Source organism: Triturus cristatus, chromosome 6 (assembly GCF_964204655.1).
Source record: "Triturus cristatus chromosome 6, aTriCri1.1, whole genome shotgun sequence".
In the NCBI taxonomy this organism is placed as follows: domain Eukaryota; kingdom Metazoa; phylum Chordata; class Amphibia; order Caudata; family Salamandridae; genus Triturus; species Triturus cristatus.
Window position 1 is genome coordinate 344117327 of NC_140589.1, and position 19250 is coordinate 344136576.

The window sequence follows — 19250 nt, forward strand, 5'->3', positions numbered from 1 at the left end:
CAACCAGAGTGTCACGGACTATCATTCATTAATCTCTTGCTGGTACAAGAAAAATATGTTAGATTCAGAAGAACATTTATTTTTGAGATGTTTGAATCAGACTATTCCTACTTTTTATTACCTGCCTAAGGTACACAAAGACATTTCGAACCCCCCTGGAAGACCGATTGTTGCCTCACAAGGCAGCTTAACGGAACATTTGTCAATGTATATTGATTTTTTTCTTTCTCAACATGTAATTAAGTTGAAATCTTATTTAAAAGACACAAAAGATTTTCTTACATATATTGACAAAACTGAATGGAAGGAGGGATTCTGTCTGATGGTACTTGACATCACCAGTCTTTACACCTGTAGTGTACACACGGACAGGTTGAAAGTTATACAATTTTTCCTAGCATCCCGGCCCTTGAAGCATTATGAGCATAGCCGCATGTTACTTGAATTTGTAAATTTCTGTCGGACTCATAACATATTCCTGTTTCAGAATCAGCTATTTAAACAAATGTCTGGGACAGCGATGGGCACCTGCTTCGCCCCCAGTTAAGCGAATCTTTTCGTGGCCTGGTGGGAGGAGCTGGTGGCCTGGGCCAGTACTGATCACACTTGGAATACTAGAATAAGAGCGTGACATCGGTACAGCGATGATCTTTTCATTGTGTTCGATGGCCCCCCTGAACTGGCCAGGTCGTACATTGAGATCCTGAATTGTAATGATGTCAACTTGAGATTTACAGGGGCAGTAAGCACTTTGGAGGTAAATTATTTGGACCTCACAGTCTATATAGCAGGAGGGCACATATGTAATAGACTCTTCAGGAAAATAACTGCGGGCAATTCGACCCTGTTTGCTACCAGCAGTCATCCGAAAAAAACTTAAGACAGTATCCCCTATGGAGAGCTGTTAAGACTTAAGAGGAACAACACCAGTGACTTGGAGTTTCAGAAGGCAGCTCAATCCAGCATGCAACGCTTTAGAGTGAGAGGCTATAGCGAAGCAATTCTGTCACAATCTCGTCTCGAGAGGTGTATTGCTATCGGACAAGATCATCAAAAAATCCGATAGCGGGACTTTAAGGATGGTTACCACTTTTTCTGATAATGCCAACCAATTGAAGAGAATATTGTGAAAAAATTGGAATATCTTACTCACCGACAACATTATAAGGGATGACTTACCATCCAATCCATTAGTTACTTTCAGGAAAGCCAGGTCACTGAAAGATCATTTAGTACATAGCTATCATGATGTAAAACCTATTAAAACATCTTTAAGAGCACTCAATGGATTTTATCCGTGTGGTAAGTGCAAAGCATGCAGAAAGAGCAAACCGACCCGGTCTTATGACGTTCCTGGATTTGGTACTCCTAAAAAAAAAAAAAAAAAAAAAAAAAAAAAAAAAAAAAACTTTCTTACCTGCTCCACCCCATATGCTATATACTGTTTGGTCTGCCCGTGTGGGCTTAGTTCTATCGGAAGCACCATTCATCCGGTTAAGATACGCATATTGGAACACATGCGGGCGATAAATAATGTTGATGAGTCATTACCTGTAGCAAGACATTATAACAAAGTGCACGGCTGTAATAGGGATCTCTTTTCATATTTTTGTCTGGTGATGAGATCAAAAGAGGAGGGTGGGGACACAAGGGGCTTTTTGCTGCTTACCAGAGAGCAGGAGGTCCAGCATAAAGGAAGGCCCACACGAATGTTGTAATGAAAATAAAGTTTATGCTGTTCCTTATGAAGAAGAAGTGATAGAGTCACAGAAGACAATGGTCCCATAGATTCCAAAGTGAGGGAATATTAAATGGGAATCCATAATTTGGATAATAATGCACCTTTGCAGGTGTCATGCTTCATCATCTGGGCTGCTCCTCGTCGGGTCGGCGGTGCAATACCCAACGGGCTCCCTAAAATTAGGGGCTCTTTGGCGGAGATCTTTTTATCCAATGCCGTATGGTGAAGTGCGGGTGTGGGGCCAATGTTGTGTAGATATGGTGAATTAAAATAGAGCTGGGAGTGCCGAGATAAATAAGTATTTTATTCTGGTGGTCTCCTACTCTAGTTAAAAGTAAAGAGCAAGGTACTAGATTGAGTATAATGTCTCATGTAGTGTATCCTTGGTCTGTAAAGTGTAGGTCAACATGTTTCTCGCTGTTGGACAAATATCCATGCGATTCTTCAGGACCAGAAAGGAAAAATATAACTATCTACACATGTGGTATTACTCACAGTAGTGGTGCTTAAAAAATGTCTGGATCTTTGATGTATTGTACTGTGTTGAAAAAAAAAAAAAAAATGTCTGGATCTACCTATTCAGGGAGACAAAAGAATGTATGGGCTTTTTTCAGAATAGTAGAGAATACATCAGCATCCTAGACGTAGTCTCAAAGTGACTCTGGCGTCTAATATTTAGCACACGTCTAGTGAACATAATCACATATAAAGAACAAAACGTTAAAATAAACAACCTAGGTGGTGGATCTCCACAGTGAGCTAATGTGATTCTATGCCCCTGTAGGATACCATAGTGTAGCAACAGAAATAGTTTGGGTACTCACCCTATTCAGTATAATCCCCAGGCATCAACAGTACCCGGTGGAGTGAGCATAACAAGTTACTCCTACAATGTTAGGACTAAACAGAGAAACAGTTATGCAAATAGCTGTATTCAAATAACATATTGGAAAGACCTGGCTAGTCTAGAACAGTAAATTATTCAAAGTACAGGAGAAACTCCTGTATTCTGGCGAGACCCGTGTAGTCAGTTCTTATTGTTTGGAAGGTATGAGGGGAAAGTCGGACGTAATTTGTATAGTAACAAATAAGCGTATTCAATGACCTGCTAAACGCTCTTCAGAACTCTATGTCCAAAATCACTATAAGCGAATCACTGAATATTGAGTTCCTTGTGTCCGGGAGCCCGTCGTTTTAAGGATTAAAAGGGGAGTGATCGATAATCGACAACCCCGTCGGTTACATTTGCATGGCTAATCTAGTGTGGGAATAACAAAGTAAAAAACACACACACACAGCCAATTTAAAGTGCCGAGTGTGGGCGGAAACGGAAAAGTATCTGGCTTATCAAGTTAGGGATTTACAAAGTAAAAAACACACGGCCAATATTGCAGTGCCGAGTGCGGGCGGAATCAGATAGGTATCAAGAGTAGTTACACAAACAAAGTAGTACGTCTGTCGGTTTTACTCACAGTTAATACTCGTTATGCACATCAGTCGACCTGCCCTGTCCACCGAGTCCGGGAGGTGATGTAGTCAGTCCCTCCTTCGTTTTTAATCACTAGAGTGTATCACGTGTCCCTGGGTGTAGCTTGGGAGAGGGGATGTGTTGGAAACCGGGCAACCGGGTTAGCACTCACCAGGTTCCCAGCACAATGGTAGCTTGGCTCGAGCGGTTGGGGGTCAGGCACCGTGTTAAGCGTACGTCACACCCTCACAATAACCATGCGTTCATCCGTTCCAAAAACGACACTACACCGTAAAAATTATGCAAGTCAAGTTGAAAATATATATATGTCTTTATCTTATTTTCTCTTAGTTGCAGGTTTCATAACATAAATACAATACAATGGGATTTTCCTTCAAAAGAGCAGGTCAAATAAATAATATTACTTTGGAATTTCAATAAATAGGTTCAGGTCATCATTAAGCAAGGAATAAATAGATGTGCAATAAATTCAGATGGCAAATAAATACAGTCAGACAATAAATACAGTGCAGGAATAAATTAGTGGATGACAATAAATAAAGCACCTTCAATAAATAAGGTAAACCAATCAATGACAGTTACAGTTCAAATCATTTTCATGAGGTCACTTGGTCTTACTTTGCGCATTCACAACTTAAGGACACTTGGATGGCATGGGGGTGTCCCACCTAGATTGATCAAGGCTGGGGCCTAAGCTGAGGCAGAACAAGGGTAACCTAAAAATCTGGCCCTCCAAACTACACAGCCCCTCACAGATGTCACTGCACCAGTCTCAGTTTACCCCTGGCACTCCCAGGCTGGTTCTAACACCCCTCTAGCCCCTAGAATGGTCTTTTAGGGCTCCACGGGGCCTCAGACGCCCCCTCTACCACTTACTGCCCTTTTCACGATGATCGGCTCCGCTCGGCGCCGTGTCGATGTCGTGAGGCGGCTCCGGCTCGATGTCGCTGGGCGGCCTCGTCTCGATGTCGCTGGGCGGTCTCGACTCGATGTCGCTGGGCGGCCTCGTCTCGATGTCGCCTTCCGGCGTCGCAGGGACACGACCTCCCCGCTTCCGGGTGTCTCCGGAGTGCGATCTCCACTCCCGACCTCCGGTGCGCTTCACTTCAGTTTCCAGCGTCTCCGGTGGGCGGACTTCACTCCCCCGTCGACGCCTCACCTCGACCTCGGGTGAATCTCCACTCGACCTCCGGCGCCTCTCCACGACATCCGTAGGCGCCCTCACCTCGACCTCGGGTGAATCTCCACACGACCTCCGGCGCCTCTCCACGACCTCCGTCGGCGCCCTCACCTCGACCTCGGGTGAATCTCCACTCGACCTCCGGCACCTCTCCACGACCTCAGTCGGCACCCTCACTCGACCTCTGGCGGCTCCGGGTACGACGTCTGCTTTCTGTCAGCGCCGCTTCTCTACCTCAGGCCCCAGGTCTCCAGGCTTCTCGACGTCAGGACTCCAGGAGGACACCACTGAACAGGTCAGGAACTTGCTGTTCTTCCTCTTGAAGGCCTGTTTCAAATGTTCAGTTCCTTAAGATGGTTCTTCTGGTCTTGGTCCCACACAGGGCTTTAGGCTGGGCTTGGTCAGTAGGGACTAGCATCAAGGGTGGGTTTCTGGACCCCACTCCAAGCACTGGTTTCCACCCCTGCTGCCTTACTCCGACCTCCTTCTATCTCTGTCCTCTCTCCTCTCCAGTCAGTTGCCAAATGCCACTCTGAGATGGCCTCCCAACATTCTAAACTGCCTCCCTCTGTCACAGGGTTCTAGAATGTTACAGAAGGTTCTAAAAACCTCCAGTGGGTTCTGGTGATGTCACAGGTGACAATGGGTGGCCACCATTTTGTGTCTCAGGCCCTCAGACAGAAGTTCCAGGGGTAGGGAAAATGGCTCCCTGACCCTGCATCAACACTAAAAAGTCTGGTGGTTCCCAAAAAGGAAAAAGTATACCAAGGTTTGAGGCAGAAGTGGGACAAAATAAATAATAATGAGGAGGGACCACCCAAAGGGCTGACAGGTCTAACACGCGTCCCCCCCCAGCTGAAAGTGGGGAGAGCTACCCAACCCCTTGGGAGTTCTCATCACTAAGGCGGAAATACCTTGAGAGACCGTCTGCATTGGCGTGGTCCACTCCAGGCCGATGTTCCACCTGAAAGTCCATTCCCTGTAGGGAGATAGACCACCTTAGCAACTTGGGATTCTCCCCCTTCATCTGCATCAGCCACCGAAGGGGTCTGTGGTCAGTCTGAACTAGGAAGTGCGAGCCAAACAGGTATGGCCGCAACTTCTTCAGAGCCCATACCACTGCAAAGGCTTCACGCTCTATTGCACTCCACTTCTGTTCCCTGGGAAGTAGTCTCCGGGATAGGAAGACCACGGGTTGATCCAGACCCTCTTCATTGAGTTGCGATAACACTGCCCCAATGCCATGTTCCGATGCATCCGTCTGGACAATGAACTCCTTGGAAAAGTCTGGGGCCTTTAAGACCGGGGCCTTGCACATGGCTTGCTTCAGTTTCACAAAGGCCTGCTGACAAGCCTCCGTCCAGACTACCCGTCGAGGTTGCTTCTTGGACGTGAGCTCCGTGAGGGGGGCCACAATGGTACCATACCCCTTCACGAAGCGGCGGTAATATCCGGTGAGGCCCAGAAAAGCTCGGACCTCAGTCTGAGTCTTGGGGGGTTCCCAGGCCATGATAGCCTCGATTTTCGCCTGGAGGAGTTGCACCGCTCCCCTACCCACCAAGTGTCCAAGGTACACTATCGACCCCTGCCTGATCTGGCATTTACTGGCCTTGATCGTTAAACCAGCGTGTTTCAAGGCCTGGAGAACAGCTTGCAGGTGACGCAAGTGATCCTCCCAGCTGTTACTGAAGACGGCAATGTCGTCCAGATAAGCAGCAGAGAAACTCTCCATTCCAGTAAGGATCTGGTTCACCAGACGCTGAAACGTGGCAGGTGCGTTCTTGAGCCCAAAGGGCATCACACAGAACTGGTAGTGGCCTTTGGGCGTGGAGAAGGCTGACCTTTCCTTAGCTCCATCAGTCAGAGATCTGCCAGTACCCAGAAGTAAGGTCAAAGGTACTCAGATATTGGGCAGCTCCCAGCCGGTCAATCAGTTCATCCGCCCTTGGAATCGGATTAGCATCAGTCTTAGTTACTGAGTTCAGTCCCCGGTAGTCCACACAGAACCTCAGTTCCGGTTGGGCTCCCGGTGGTGCAGCTTTTGGTACTAATACCACCGGACTGGACCAGGGGCTGCTGGAAGGTTCAATCACTCCTAGCTCCAGCATCTTGGTGACTTCACTGTGAATGCTGGCCTTCACCTTGTCTGTCATCCGGTAGATCTTTGACTTCACAGGTGGGCTGTCTCGTGTGTCCACGTCATGGACGCACAGGTGAGTCCTACCCGGAACAATGGAGAACAACGAAGAGTACTGCCCCAGGACCTGGCGGCAGTCCTCCTGCTGTTCAGGAGTTAGGGACGGGGAGAGAATCACTCCCTCCACCAACCCATCCTTCTCTTGAGACGCAAATAAGTCGGGGAGAGGCTCGCTTTCCACGTCCTCTGCTCCGTCAGTCACCATCAGCAATATGACTTCGGGCCTCTCATGGTGGGGTTTGAGGCGGTTGGCATGCAGCACCCGTAGGGGCTGGCGAGGGGTCTTCAGATCCACCAAGTAGGTAGCCTTACCCTTTTCTCCAACACCTCAAAGGGTCCTGACCAGCGATCCTGGAGGGCGCTAAGCTCTCCTGGTTCGATCACCCACACCTTCTGGCCAGGCTCCAACTCCACCGGGTGAGCATTGTGGTCATACCACGCCTTCATCACTGCTTGGCTGGCTTCCAAGTTGTCAGAAGCTTGCTTCCACAACTTAGCCATTTGGCTCCGGAAGGCCAGCATGTAGCTCACCACATCCTGGGGAAGCTTTCTGGGAGTTCTTTCCCATCCGTCTCTCACCAGGCTGAGAGGTCCACGCACAGGGTGCCCATACAGAAGCTCGAAGGGGCTGAAGCCCACTCCCTTCTGTGGCACTTCCCTGTAAGAAAACAATAGACAGGGTAGGAGGACGTCCCATTTCCTCCGCAGGCTTTCAGGCAGACTTCTGATCATGCCTTTCAAGGTTTTATTGAACCTCTCCACCAGACCATTGGTCTGGGGGTGGTAAGGAGTGGTGAACCGGTAGGTCACTCCACACTCCTTCCACATCGCCCGCATATATGCTGACATGAAGTTGGTCCCCCTGTCGGACACAACTTCCTTGGGAAAACCCACTCGGGTAAAGATTCCCATCAGGGCCCTAGCCACAACAGGTGCAGTAATGGTCCTCAGAGGTATAGCCTCTGGGTACCGTGTGGCATGATCCACCAGAACCAGGATAAACCTGTGACCAGCTGTAGTAGGCGGATCTAACGGACCCACAATGTCGATGCCCACCCTTTCAAAGGGGGTGCTAACGACAGGAAGTGGTTCCAGGGGAGCTTTCAGCTTCACCCCTGTTTTCCCACTGGCTTGACAAGACACACGCGTCCGGCAATAGGTGTCGGACGACACTTTCATTTGAGGCCAATAAAAGTGTGGGACAAGCCAGGCAAAGGTCTTGTCTTGCCCCAGGTGTCCTGCCAAGGGGATCTCATGAGCCAATTCCAGGAGGAAGGCTCGATAACGTTGAGGGACTACCAAGGCCCGTGACGATCCGTGCATGGGTGCCTTGGGTTCACTGTAGAGGAGGCCATCCTCCCAGTAAATATTGTAGTTCCCCTCAACGTTCCCTGCTGCCTGGGCTTCGGCCTGTCGCCTCAGTCCCTCAAGGGTAGGACACTCCTTCTGGCCCTTGCAGAATTTCTCCCTGGTCGGCCCTCCCTCCACGTGCCACTCGGCCGGGATGGGTAGGTTCTCCAGTTCGGTAACATCCCCCTCCGCGGACTCCTGGTCCACCACCTCCGGTGGCCTATACGTCACACGGGGCGCGGATTCCGAGGCAGGCTCCTCCTGCCCTCGGTTCTTCCCTTGGTCGGCAGCCGGCGGTGCCTTTGTTCCAGGCTCCCGCCTAAACGAACTCCCCCTCCGGGTAGTCGCAGACCCTGTGCTGGCACAGGCCCAGTCAGGTGTACCCAGCATCTCAGCAGGAGTCCGGTATTCCACCTCCTTCCAAGCATTATGCTCCATGTCATTCTCCAGCAGACAATCGACTGCACGGCAGGGCTTACGGCAACTCGAAGTAAACCTGCAACCCCTTCCCATTCAAATGGAACCTCGGCCACCGGATAGTGACCCATTCTGCCGTCAGCCATCGCGGCAGGGTGGAGTACATTGGGAATCACCTGCTCTGGAGACACCAGTTGACTACGTACCATAGTCATACTGGCTCCTGTGTCTCTCAGAGCCTCCCCTCTTTGGCCGTTGATGGTGACCCACTGCCCATACTTTGTGGTATTTGCGGGCACCTGGATCTTAGGAACCATCTCCCATTCTCCCAGGGACACTAAAGTGACACCCGCCCACTCCCTTCCCTTATCTAAAGGCATCTCCTCCCCGAGCACTACACTAGCTACTCCGGGGGCCTTTCCTCCGATGGGAGGGGGTGGTCTTTTCGGGCACTTCACATCTCCCTTATAGTGTCCGACACCACCGCACTCGTAGCAATGGACAACCCTTGGCTGCTGACTCTGGCCAGGATTAGGGTTTCTGGGTGGGTTAGCCCTAGGGGTGAATCCCGTTCCCTTTCCTTGGAAACTATTTTGGGGGCCTTTAGAGAACTCCGTTTTCTTTTCCCCTCCCTCTTTCTTCTGGGGGGCGCCCTGTCCGGTCTTTTGAGAGTCCCCTCCAGTCCCCCTCGTGGACACCCGGGTACTAGCCCAAATGTCCGCCTCCTCAGCAAGCTTCCGGGGATTGGTCAGCTTGCTATCCACCAGGTGTTGACGCAGGTCAGGGAAACATTTTTCAAGCAGGTGTTCCTTCAACATCAAATCAAACAACCCCTTGTAGTCCCTCACCTCACTGCCCTGTATCCAACCCTCTAATGCCTTCTTTGCATAGTCCAGGAAATCCACCCAATTCTGTGTGCCCAGTTTGTGACTACCCCGGAACTTCTGTCTGTACTTCTCGGGTGTTAGTCCAAACTTCCTCACGAGCGCCACTTTCATGGTGGGGTAGTGGGTCTGCTCATCCTGCTCTAGGGCCAATAATGTATCCCTGCCAGCTGAAGGCATGTATTTATACAATCCCCCTCCCCAATATTTCTCTGGAACCCCATGGGCTCTTAACAAGACCTCATAGGCTGCTAGCCACTTGGCGATATCATCTCCCGCACTATAGCTAGCTACTTTGTCTTTTGGCAAATAGGGTTTGGGTTCCCTGGTGATTTCTCTTTCTTCGCTGCCACCATTAGGAACAGTGTGTGCCCCGACCCGTAGGATCTGGAGATCTATCTCCTTGAGCCTCAACTCGTGAGCCATCCTCTGTTCCTCCTTTTCCTTCTCCAGCTTCGCCAATTCCCATGTGAGCCGTCTTTTCTCCCTCCGGTCAGTTAATACTGCTTCTGATAAGCTGCCACTAGAGACACTGCTGCCCTTCCTTGAAAGTGTTCTGGGCCCCTCTACTAGGTTCCCCACCTCAGGTTGGTACAAACCAGCCCCCTCGTGGTCAGTCTCTCCATCCCTGTCCTCCTGTTCAGCCTTACTTTCTCGTCGTGCCTCCCCCCAAGCCCTCAAGCTGGTTTGGAGCTCACCCTTCTTTGCACCTGGGGGACAATACACCCCCTCTCTCTCACAAAACTCTGAGTTGGGCCACAGTGTAAGTTTCCACATCCTCCAACACAAACTCCATTTTTCCCACTCAGGATAGAAGACAGTTGCTTACAGAAGCTATGCAGGGGGGTACCTTTTGTAATACCTCCTCCCACCACCAGAAGTAAATTTGGAAAAAACAAAACTCAAAATTAGGAAGTCCGCTTGGAGAAAACTCCCGGTGTAGGCCTATGGACTACCCAAAGTTATTGTCGAGTAGACGCAAGCACAGCTCTATCCCACCACTGAACACCAACTTTATGTTGGAAACCGGGCAACCGGGTTAGCAATCACCAGGTTCCCAGCACAATGGTAGCTTGGCTCGAGCGGTTGGGGGTCAGGCACCGTGTTAAGCGTACGTCACACCCTCACAATAACCATGCGTTCATCCGTTCCAAAAACGAAACTACACCGTAAAAATTATGCAAGTCAAGTTGAAAATATATATATGTCTTTATCTTATTTTCTCTTAGTTGCAGGTTTCATAACATAAATACAATACAATGGGATTTTCCTTCAAAAGAGCAGGTCAAATAAATAATATTACTTTGGAATTTCAATAAATAGGTTCAGGTCATCATTAAGCAAGGAATAAATAGATGTGCAATAAATTCAGATGGCAAATAAATACAGTCAGACAATAAATACAGTGCAGGAATAAATTAGTGGATGACAATAAATAAAGCACCTTCAATAAATAAGGTAAACCAATCAATGACAGTTACAGTTCAAATCATTTTCATGAGGTCACTTGGTCTTACTTTGCCCATTCACAACTTAAGGACACTTGGATGGCATGGGGGTGTCCCACCTAGATTGATCAAGGCTGGGGCAGAACAAGGGTAACCTAAAGATCTGGCCCTCCAAACTACACAGCCCCTCAAAGATGTCACTGCACCAGTCTCAGTTTACCCCTGGCACTCCCAGGCTGGTTCTAACACCCCTCTAGCCCCTAGAATGGTCTTTTAGGGCTCCACGGGGCCTCAGACGCCCCCTCTACCACTTACTGCCCTTTTCACGATGATCGGCTCCGCTCGGCGCCGTGTCGATGTCGTGAGGCGGCTCCGGCTCGATGTCGCTGGGCTGCCTCGTCTCGATGTCGCTGGGCGGCCTCGACTCGATGTCGCTGGGCGGCCTCGTCTCGATGTCGCTGGGCGGCCTCGTCTCGATGTCGCTGGGCGGCCTCGTCTCGATGTCGCTGGGCGGCCTCGTCTCGATGTCGCTGGGCGGCCTCGTCTCGATGTCGCTGGGCGGCCTCGTCTCGATGTCGCTGGGCGGCCTCGTCTCGATGTCGCCTTCCGGCGTCGCAGGGACACGACCTCCCCGCTTCCGGGTGTCTCCGGAGTGCGATCTCCACTCCCGACCTCCTGCGCGCTTCACCTCAGTTTCCGGCGTCTCCGGTGGGCGGACTTCACTCCCCCGTCGACGCCTCACCTCGACCTCGGGTGAATCTCCACTCGACCTCCGGCGCCTCTCCTCGACCTCCGGCGCCTCTCCACGACCTCCGTCGGCGCCCTCACCTCGACCTCGGGTGAATCTCCACACGACCTCCGGCGCCTCTCCACGACCTCCGTCGGCGCCCTCACCTCGACCTCGGGTGAATCTCCACTCGACCTCCGGCGCCTCTCCACGACCTCCGTCGGCGCCCTCAATCGACCTCTGGCGGCTCCGGGTACGACGTCTGCTTTCTGTCAGCGCCGCTTCTCTACCTCAGGCCCCAGGTCTCCAGGCTTCTCGACGTCAGGACTCCAGGAGGACACCACTGAACAGGTCAGGAACTTGCTGTTCTTCCTCTTTAAGGCCGGTTTCAAATGTTCAGTTCCTGAAGATGGTTCTTCTGGTCTTGGTCCCACACAGGGCTTTAGGCTGGGCTTGGTCAGTAGGGACTAGCATCAAGGGTGGGTTTCTGGACCCCACTCCAAGCACTGGTTTCCACCCCTGCTGCCTTACTCCGACCTCCTTCTATCTCAGTCCTCTCTCCTCTCCAGTCAGTTGCCAACTGCCACTCTGAGATGGCCTCCCAACATTCTAAACTGCCTCCCTCTGTCACAGGGTTCTAGAATGTTACAGAAGTTTCTAGAAACCTCCAGTGGGTTCTGGTGATGTCACAGGTGACAATGGGTGGCCACCATTTTGTGTCTCAGGCCCTCAGACAGAAGATCCAGGGGTAGGGAAAATGGCTCCCTGACCCTGCATCAACACTAAAAAGTCTGGTGGTTCCCAAAAAGGAAAAATTATAACAAGGTTTGAGGCAGAAGTGGGACAAAATAAATAATAATGAGGAGGGACCACCCAAAGGGCTGACAGGTCTAGCAAGAGATTACCCACCAAGAAGCATCGCACTTGCTAGAAAGCGAGCGCGTAACAACAACAGAGCAGCTCTTCTGGAACCCAGAGACAAAGAGATGGTTCCACAGGAGACACTCACTTGCGTCACAACCTTTACACCTATTTCAAATAGACTTACCAAGGTGTTAAGAAAACATTGGAGTATATTGAATACTGGGTCCTTACCTTTGGAGCCACCGCGCTTTGCATTCAAGCGGTTAAGGAATTTAAAAGATATACTTATTAACACCAGACCCAAGCAAAAAGTCACTAACAGACAGGGGACCTTGTGGCAACTTCCAGCTGTTGTTGGTCATTACCCTTGTGGCAATTGTGCAGCTTGTGCCTTTACCTCTGTACACAACTATTACATTAAACGAGACATTCACTTGGGAAATGAGAACCCATACAAACTGCAACACAGCTAATTGTATTTATTTACGATTTGCCCCTGTGACCTTTATTATGTGGGTATGACCACCCGCCCCATTAAAGTGCGCATTTCAGAACATCGTAGTAATTTCCGATGCAGAAGAAACAATACTAAAATGTGTGTCCACTTTTTGGAGAAAGCGCACTCCATCGATCACTCCCCTTTTAATCCTTAAAACGACGGGCTCCCGGACACAAGGAACTCAATATTCAGTGATTCGCTTATAGTGATTTTGGACATAGAGTTCTGAAGAGCGTTTAGCAGGTCATTGAATACGCTTATTTGTTACTATACAAATTACGTCCGACTTTCCCCTCATACCTTCCAAACAATAAGAACTGACTACACGGGTCTCGCCAGAATACAGGATTTTCTCCTGTACTTTGGATAATTTACTGTTCTAGACTAGCCAGGTCTTTCCAATATGTTATTTGAATACAGCTATTTGCATAACTGTTTCTCTGTTTAGTCCTAACATTGTAGGAGCAACTTGTTATGCTCACTCCACCGGGTACTGTTGATGCCTGGGGATTATACTGAATAGGGTGAGTACCCAAACTATTTCTGTTGCTACACTATGGTATCCTACAGGGGCATAGAATCACATTAGCTCACTGTGGAGATCCACCACCTAGGTTGTTTATTTTAACGTTTTGTTCTTTATATGTGATTATGTTCACTAGACGTGTGCTAAATATTAGACGCCAGAGTCACTTTGAGACTACGTCAAGGATGCTGATGTATTATCTACTATTCTGAAAAAAGCCCATACATTCTTTTGTCTCCCTGAATAGGTAGATCCAGACATTTTTTAAGCACCACTACTGTGAGTAATACCACATGTGTAGATAGTTATTATATTTTTCCTTTCTGGTCCTGAAGAATCGCATGGATATTTGTCCAACAGTGAGAAACATGTTGACCTACACTTTACAGACCAAGGATACACTACATGAGACATTATACTCAATCTAGTACCTTGCTCTTTACTTTTAACTAGAGTAGGAGACCACCAGAATAAAATACTTATTTATCTCGGCACTCCCAGCTCTATTTTAATTCACCATATCTACACAACATTGGCCCCACACCCGCACTTCACCATACGGCATTGGATAAAAAGATCTCCGCCAAAGAGCCCCTAATTTTAGGGAGCCCGTCGGGTATTGCACCGCCGACCCGACGTGGAGCAGCCCAGATGATGAAGCATGACACCTGCAAAGGTGTTTGAGGGCATTATTATCCAAATTATGGATTCCCATTTAATATTCCCTCACTTTGGGATCTATGGGACCATTGTCTTCTGTGACTATCACTTCTTCTTCATAAGGAACAGCATAAACTTTATTTTGATTACAATATTTTTGTCTGGACCATGTACCAGTTAATCCGAGGGGAGGAGACCGTATACAGAAACTCAGACGGATCGAATCACGCTGTATTATAGGCCTGCAGAGTAAGAGCCCTTTGGGTCTTAATAGCAGTGAGGAACTTGCTGTACATCTGGGTTAAACCGGTCTGGTATGAAGTCTGTGTATACGTATTTGAAGTACTGTTTATTTTGATGAATTCTCTTTTTATTTTCGAATTGCATTGTTTTGAAATGTAATATCCAGAAAATGTTGACATTTTTGTGCTGAACTTTAATGATTGAAATGGTATTTAATGGTTAATATAAGTGTTTCCGGATAATGTATTTGGAATTGGTCCATTCAGGGCTTTAAGAACCATATGTGGTTGCAGGCAATGCAGCTTAAACCCATCTAAGGGTTTTATAATACAATTGTATTTGGATCGGTTCACATAGGCTTGCATATCTTCGGCTTTTTGGTGAACACGTTTCTGTATAAATTGGTGTATCAGACTGCATGCATTATAGTTCAACATCTGTTATTTAAAAATGGCGGAACTTCGAGTAGTGAAAAATGCCTGCCTTAAGTAATTGTCCTTTTTCAATGTTCATGTCCCGGAAACCAGTAATGAATTTGTATAGATGAAAAGCAATGGCGGCCGTGGCGTTTTCGTGCAACAATTGACAGAGGCTAAGTGCCGAAACGCGTCTGGTGTGCCCAAGTTTGTGAATAAAACTTTTCGGAACTCTCCGCCATGAGTGCTGTCTTCTGTTACAGGTACGATTACCTGATGGAACTGGGAGCGGAATATACAGGCGGGAACACCCTAGTCTGACGTGCACCCATTCACGAGTGCAGCAGGCTGGTGTCCCAATTGAGCAGCACTCGAAGAGACGACGGAGGTTACCAGCCTCAGTTACAGGTATGGGCAAAGTTCATGCAGCAGGTTGGTTGAAAGCAGCCTTGCGCGATGCCTGACGCGTTTCGCTGATTAGCTTTCTCAAAGGCTTTTGGCGGAAGGTAAACGTGCTGCGGTGCGCCTACTCCCTCATATGTTGACCCACAATGACACGCCCCTAGATGGGGCAGCTGCAATCAGACTGTGCTGTAGGCATTATGGGGGATGTAGTGCGATTTATTTTCACCTTTAAAATAGAGATGCACTCAATAACTGCTCAGGATAAAGTCCTCAGTGAACCCCCGCTACAGTGACCTGTCCTTAATCCTGCGCCGCTCCTCCGTATTAAGGTCAGTGTATCCGACCTCGCGGCCCCCTTTGATCTGGGGTGGTGCTTCCTCGACGGCCGGGCCGCCGTCTTTAGATGCAAAAAACAAGGTAGTCCCAATTGAGCAGCACTCGAAGAGACGACGGAGGTTACCAGCCTCAGTTACAGGTATGGGCAAAGTTCATGCAGCAGGTTGGTTGAAAGCAGCCTTGCGCGATGCCTGACGCGTTTCGCTGATTAGCTTTCTCAAAGGCTTTTGGCGGAAGGTAAACGTGCTGCGGTGCGCCTACTCCCTCATATGTTGACCCACAATGACACGCCCCTAGATGGGGCAGCTGCAATCAGACTGTGCTGTAGGCATTATGGGGGATGTAGTGCGATTTATTTTCACCTTTAAAATAGAGATGCACTTAATAACTGCTCAGGATAAAGTCCTCAGTGAACCCCCGCTACAGTGACCTGTCCTTAATCCTGCGCCGCTCCTCCGTATTAAGGTCAGTGTATCCGACCTCACGGCCCCCTTTGATCTGGGGTGGTGCTTCCTCGACGGCCGGGCCGCCGTCTTTAGATGCAAAAAACAAGGTAGTCCCAATTGAGCAGCACTCGAAGAGACGACGGAGGTTACCAGCCTCAGTTACAGGTATGGGCAAAGTTCATGCAGCAGGTTGGTTGAAAGCAGCCTTGCGCGATGCCTGACGCGTTTCGCTGATTAGCTTTCTCAAAGGCTTTTGGCGGAAGGTAAACGTGCTGCGGTGCGCCTACTCCCTCATATGTTGACCCACAATGACACGCCCCTAGATGGGGCAGCTGCAATCAGACTGTGCTGTAGGCATTATGGGGGATGTAGTGCGATTTATTTTCACCTTTAAAATAGAGATGCACTTAATAACTGCTCAGGATAAAGTCCTCAGTGAACGCCCGCTACAGTGACCTGTCCTTAATCCTGCGCCGCTCCTCCGTATTAAGGTCAGTGTATCCGACCTCACGGCCCCCTTTGATCTGGGGTGGTGCTTCCTCGACGGCCGGGCCGCCGTCTTTAGATGCAAAAAACAAGGTAGTCCCAATTGAGCAGCACTCGAAGAGACGACGGAGGTTACCAGCCTCAGTTACAGGTATGAGCAAAGTTCATGCAGCAGGTTGGTTGAAAGCAGCCTTGCGCGATGCCTGACGCGTTTCGCTGATTAGCTTTCTCAAAGGCTTTTGGCGGAAGGTAAACGTGCTGCGGTGCGCCTACTCCCTCATATGTTGACCCACAATGACACGCCCCTAGATGGGGCAGCTGCAATCAGACTGTGCTGTAGGCATCTAAAGACGGCGGCCCGGCCGTCGAGGAAGCACCACCCCAGATCAAAGGGGGCCGTGAGGTCGGATACACTGACCTTAATACGGAGGAGCGGCGCAGGATTAAGGACAGGTCACTGTAGCGGGGGTTCACTGAGGACTTTATCCTGAGCAGTTATTAAGTGCATCTCTATTTTAAAGGTGAAAATAAATCGCACTACATCCCCCATAATGCCTACAGCACAGTCTGATTGCAGCTGCCCCATCTAGGGGCGTGTCATTGTGGGTCAACATATGAGGGAGTAGGCGCACCGCAGCACGTTTACCTTCCGCCAAAAGCCTTTGAGAAAGCTAATCAGCGAAACGCGTCAGGCATCGCGCAAGGCTGCTTTCAACCAACCTGCTGCATGAACTTTGCCCATACCTGTAACTGAGGCTGGTAACCTCCGTCGTCTCCTCGAGTGCTGCTCAATTGGGACTACCTTGTTTTTTGCATATATATATATATATATATACATATATATATACACATACATGTACACATACACATACACAGGTCTAATGAAGTAGAAAGAATTCTACGAACAGACACAACACCGATTGTCATAGCGATAGCAAAATATCTGGGGTGGTCATGGGCAATAAGATCACGTCCCCTCTGTCCAATATAAGGTTAAAAGAGACAGTGTATAACTGCACCCAATCTAGCTAAGGCAGTAGATATTGGGTTGAATTAAGTGCCTGTCCTAATCAATTACGCTCTGTCATCTGTAAACTGAATTCTTTTTAATCTAAAATATTATTAAAGGAGCTTTTAACGGGTTTTACATTTTTTACAAAATAATTCTAAGGTGATCTTTTTTATCCCCCCATTCAGGCTTTGTATCACATCTAAGTTGGTGTTTTAAGAAATTTTGTAGCTTTGTTTTGTATGTGCTTGTATGACTAAATATGTCGAATAAAGCTTGTTTGGATTTGGCAACGTTAGAGCGGGTGGGGGAAGCATTGGGGAGTGGGCGGGGGAAAAAGCAGCACAAGAGGGACAGCAATACAGGATCAGGGGAGAAGCACACAAAGAAAGTAACACCAAGCACAGGGGAGGCAGGCAGGCAGTTTGGTAGGGGTGAAACACACAAAAGTTTGCAACACAAAGGAAACAGCTACAAGGAGGGTATGTGGCAGGGTGCAAGCGAGAAGCTCTTAAGTGAGGGAGCTGCAGAACTCATGGAGTTCTTAAATAAAAGAAAACAGTAGTTCACAAAAAGTGAGAAGTGGAAGAACAGAGGACAACCAATCAGAGAGAAATGAAAGCGGGTATGCAAGAGGACACAAAAAAAGCCATTGAAGAAGCAGCAAGAAAATGAGAATCACAATTAAGCGAACCAATGGTTTGCAATAGGAAGGCTTGTAAAACTCTAAGTTCTTGGTAAGTAGCACAACAGGTCCTTTGCAACCACACAGTTTGTGCAGTCTGACAGGCACAACCTCAAAAGTAGTACAGGAAAGGTGACTAATGAAGAAAACAATTCAGCCAATTAAAAGGATGGTAAAGAGGATATGGTCCAGCAGAGGGCCAAACAGAAAGAGGAAGGCAAGCCATCAAATAAGAAGCAAGAAAATGAGGGACAATAAAGCTAACCAATGATAAGCAATGAACGGATTGTAAACCCACTAATTCCACAAATAGGTCTTTCGCAACCAAGCATCTTACGCTGTCTGGTAAACGAGACCCAATTACAAAAAAGGTATTTTGGAGTGTTGTTCAGTGCAAACCAAGACGTAGGTTATCTAGGCACTTGCAAAGAAAATGTTAGTCAATTAAGCACAAAAAAAATAGGTCAAGAAAACAAAAGTAAAATTAATACATCTTAATGTCGTATGATTACCTATTTTTGATGCAAGAGATTGTGGTGGAGAGAATGGTTAGTAGTCCCCTTATCTTTTTTTGTTAACCCTCATCACACAGAAACCAAATTATATAAAAAAAATGAACTGTGGAATGATCCTTTAACTTAAATTGATAAACAATTACATGGCAGTTGCAAGACACAGACTATGGGTCAGCTTGGTCATATAGTCATTAACTGTATACAGGCACTAACCACATGTGGTGGCTTCAATGCACGGATGAACTCGCTGGTTTGTTGGTAATCTGTGTGAGCAGAGAATGAGATGTAATCTACAGACATCTTGAGTGGCAGCTTCTGTCCAGACATAGTGGCAATCTCCTCTGGTTCAGACATGATGTGCTACAAAACAGGACCAAAACAACAAAATAACATAAGTTTAACAGGCTGTCTGAAGTAGAAGGAGCAGGTGGAACATGAAAAAGTGTATATTTTGAGATTTCAAAAAGAGCTCCATGAACATTAGGTTTCTGAAATGTCTCTTACAAGGCATCCCAACTGAAAAATTCCCCAAAGTGTTACAAGTGGAACACACTTCCTCAAAGCTCCTGTCTACTACTACCATAATATAATAATAATATAAAATCAAATGAATCAAATTACACCATTAAATTGCAATACAAAATAGGTGTGGACACATTTTCATCAATCTTGAAACTCTAACATTTTGTTGGTCTCCGAAAAATTAAAGAGACACTTACAATGTGCT

The 19250-nt window shown here is 48.1% G+C and overlaps 1 protein-coding gene across 1 annotated transcript in view; it reads right to left on the reverse strand.

The window, feature by feature from the left end:
• The window catches only part of CPSF3 (cleavage and polyadenylation specific factor 3), a 307899-nt gene that overhangs the window by 189547 nt on the left and 99102 nt on the right, over window positions 1-19250 (reverse strand). Inside the window, exon 10 of the mRNA XM_085610727.1 lies at window positions 18737-18883. Within this exon, the coding sequence (XP_085466853.1) occupies window positions 18737-18883 (147 nt within the window). The remainder of the gene's footprint in view (window positions 1-18736; window positions 18884-19250) is intronic.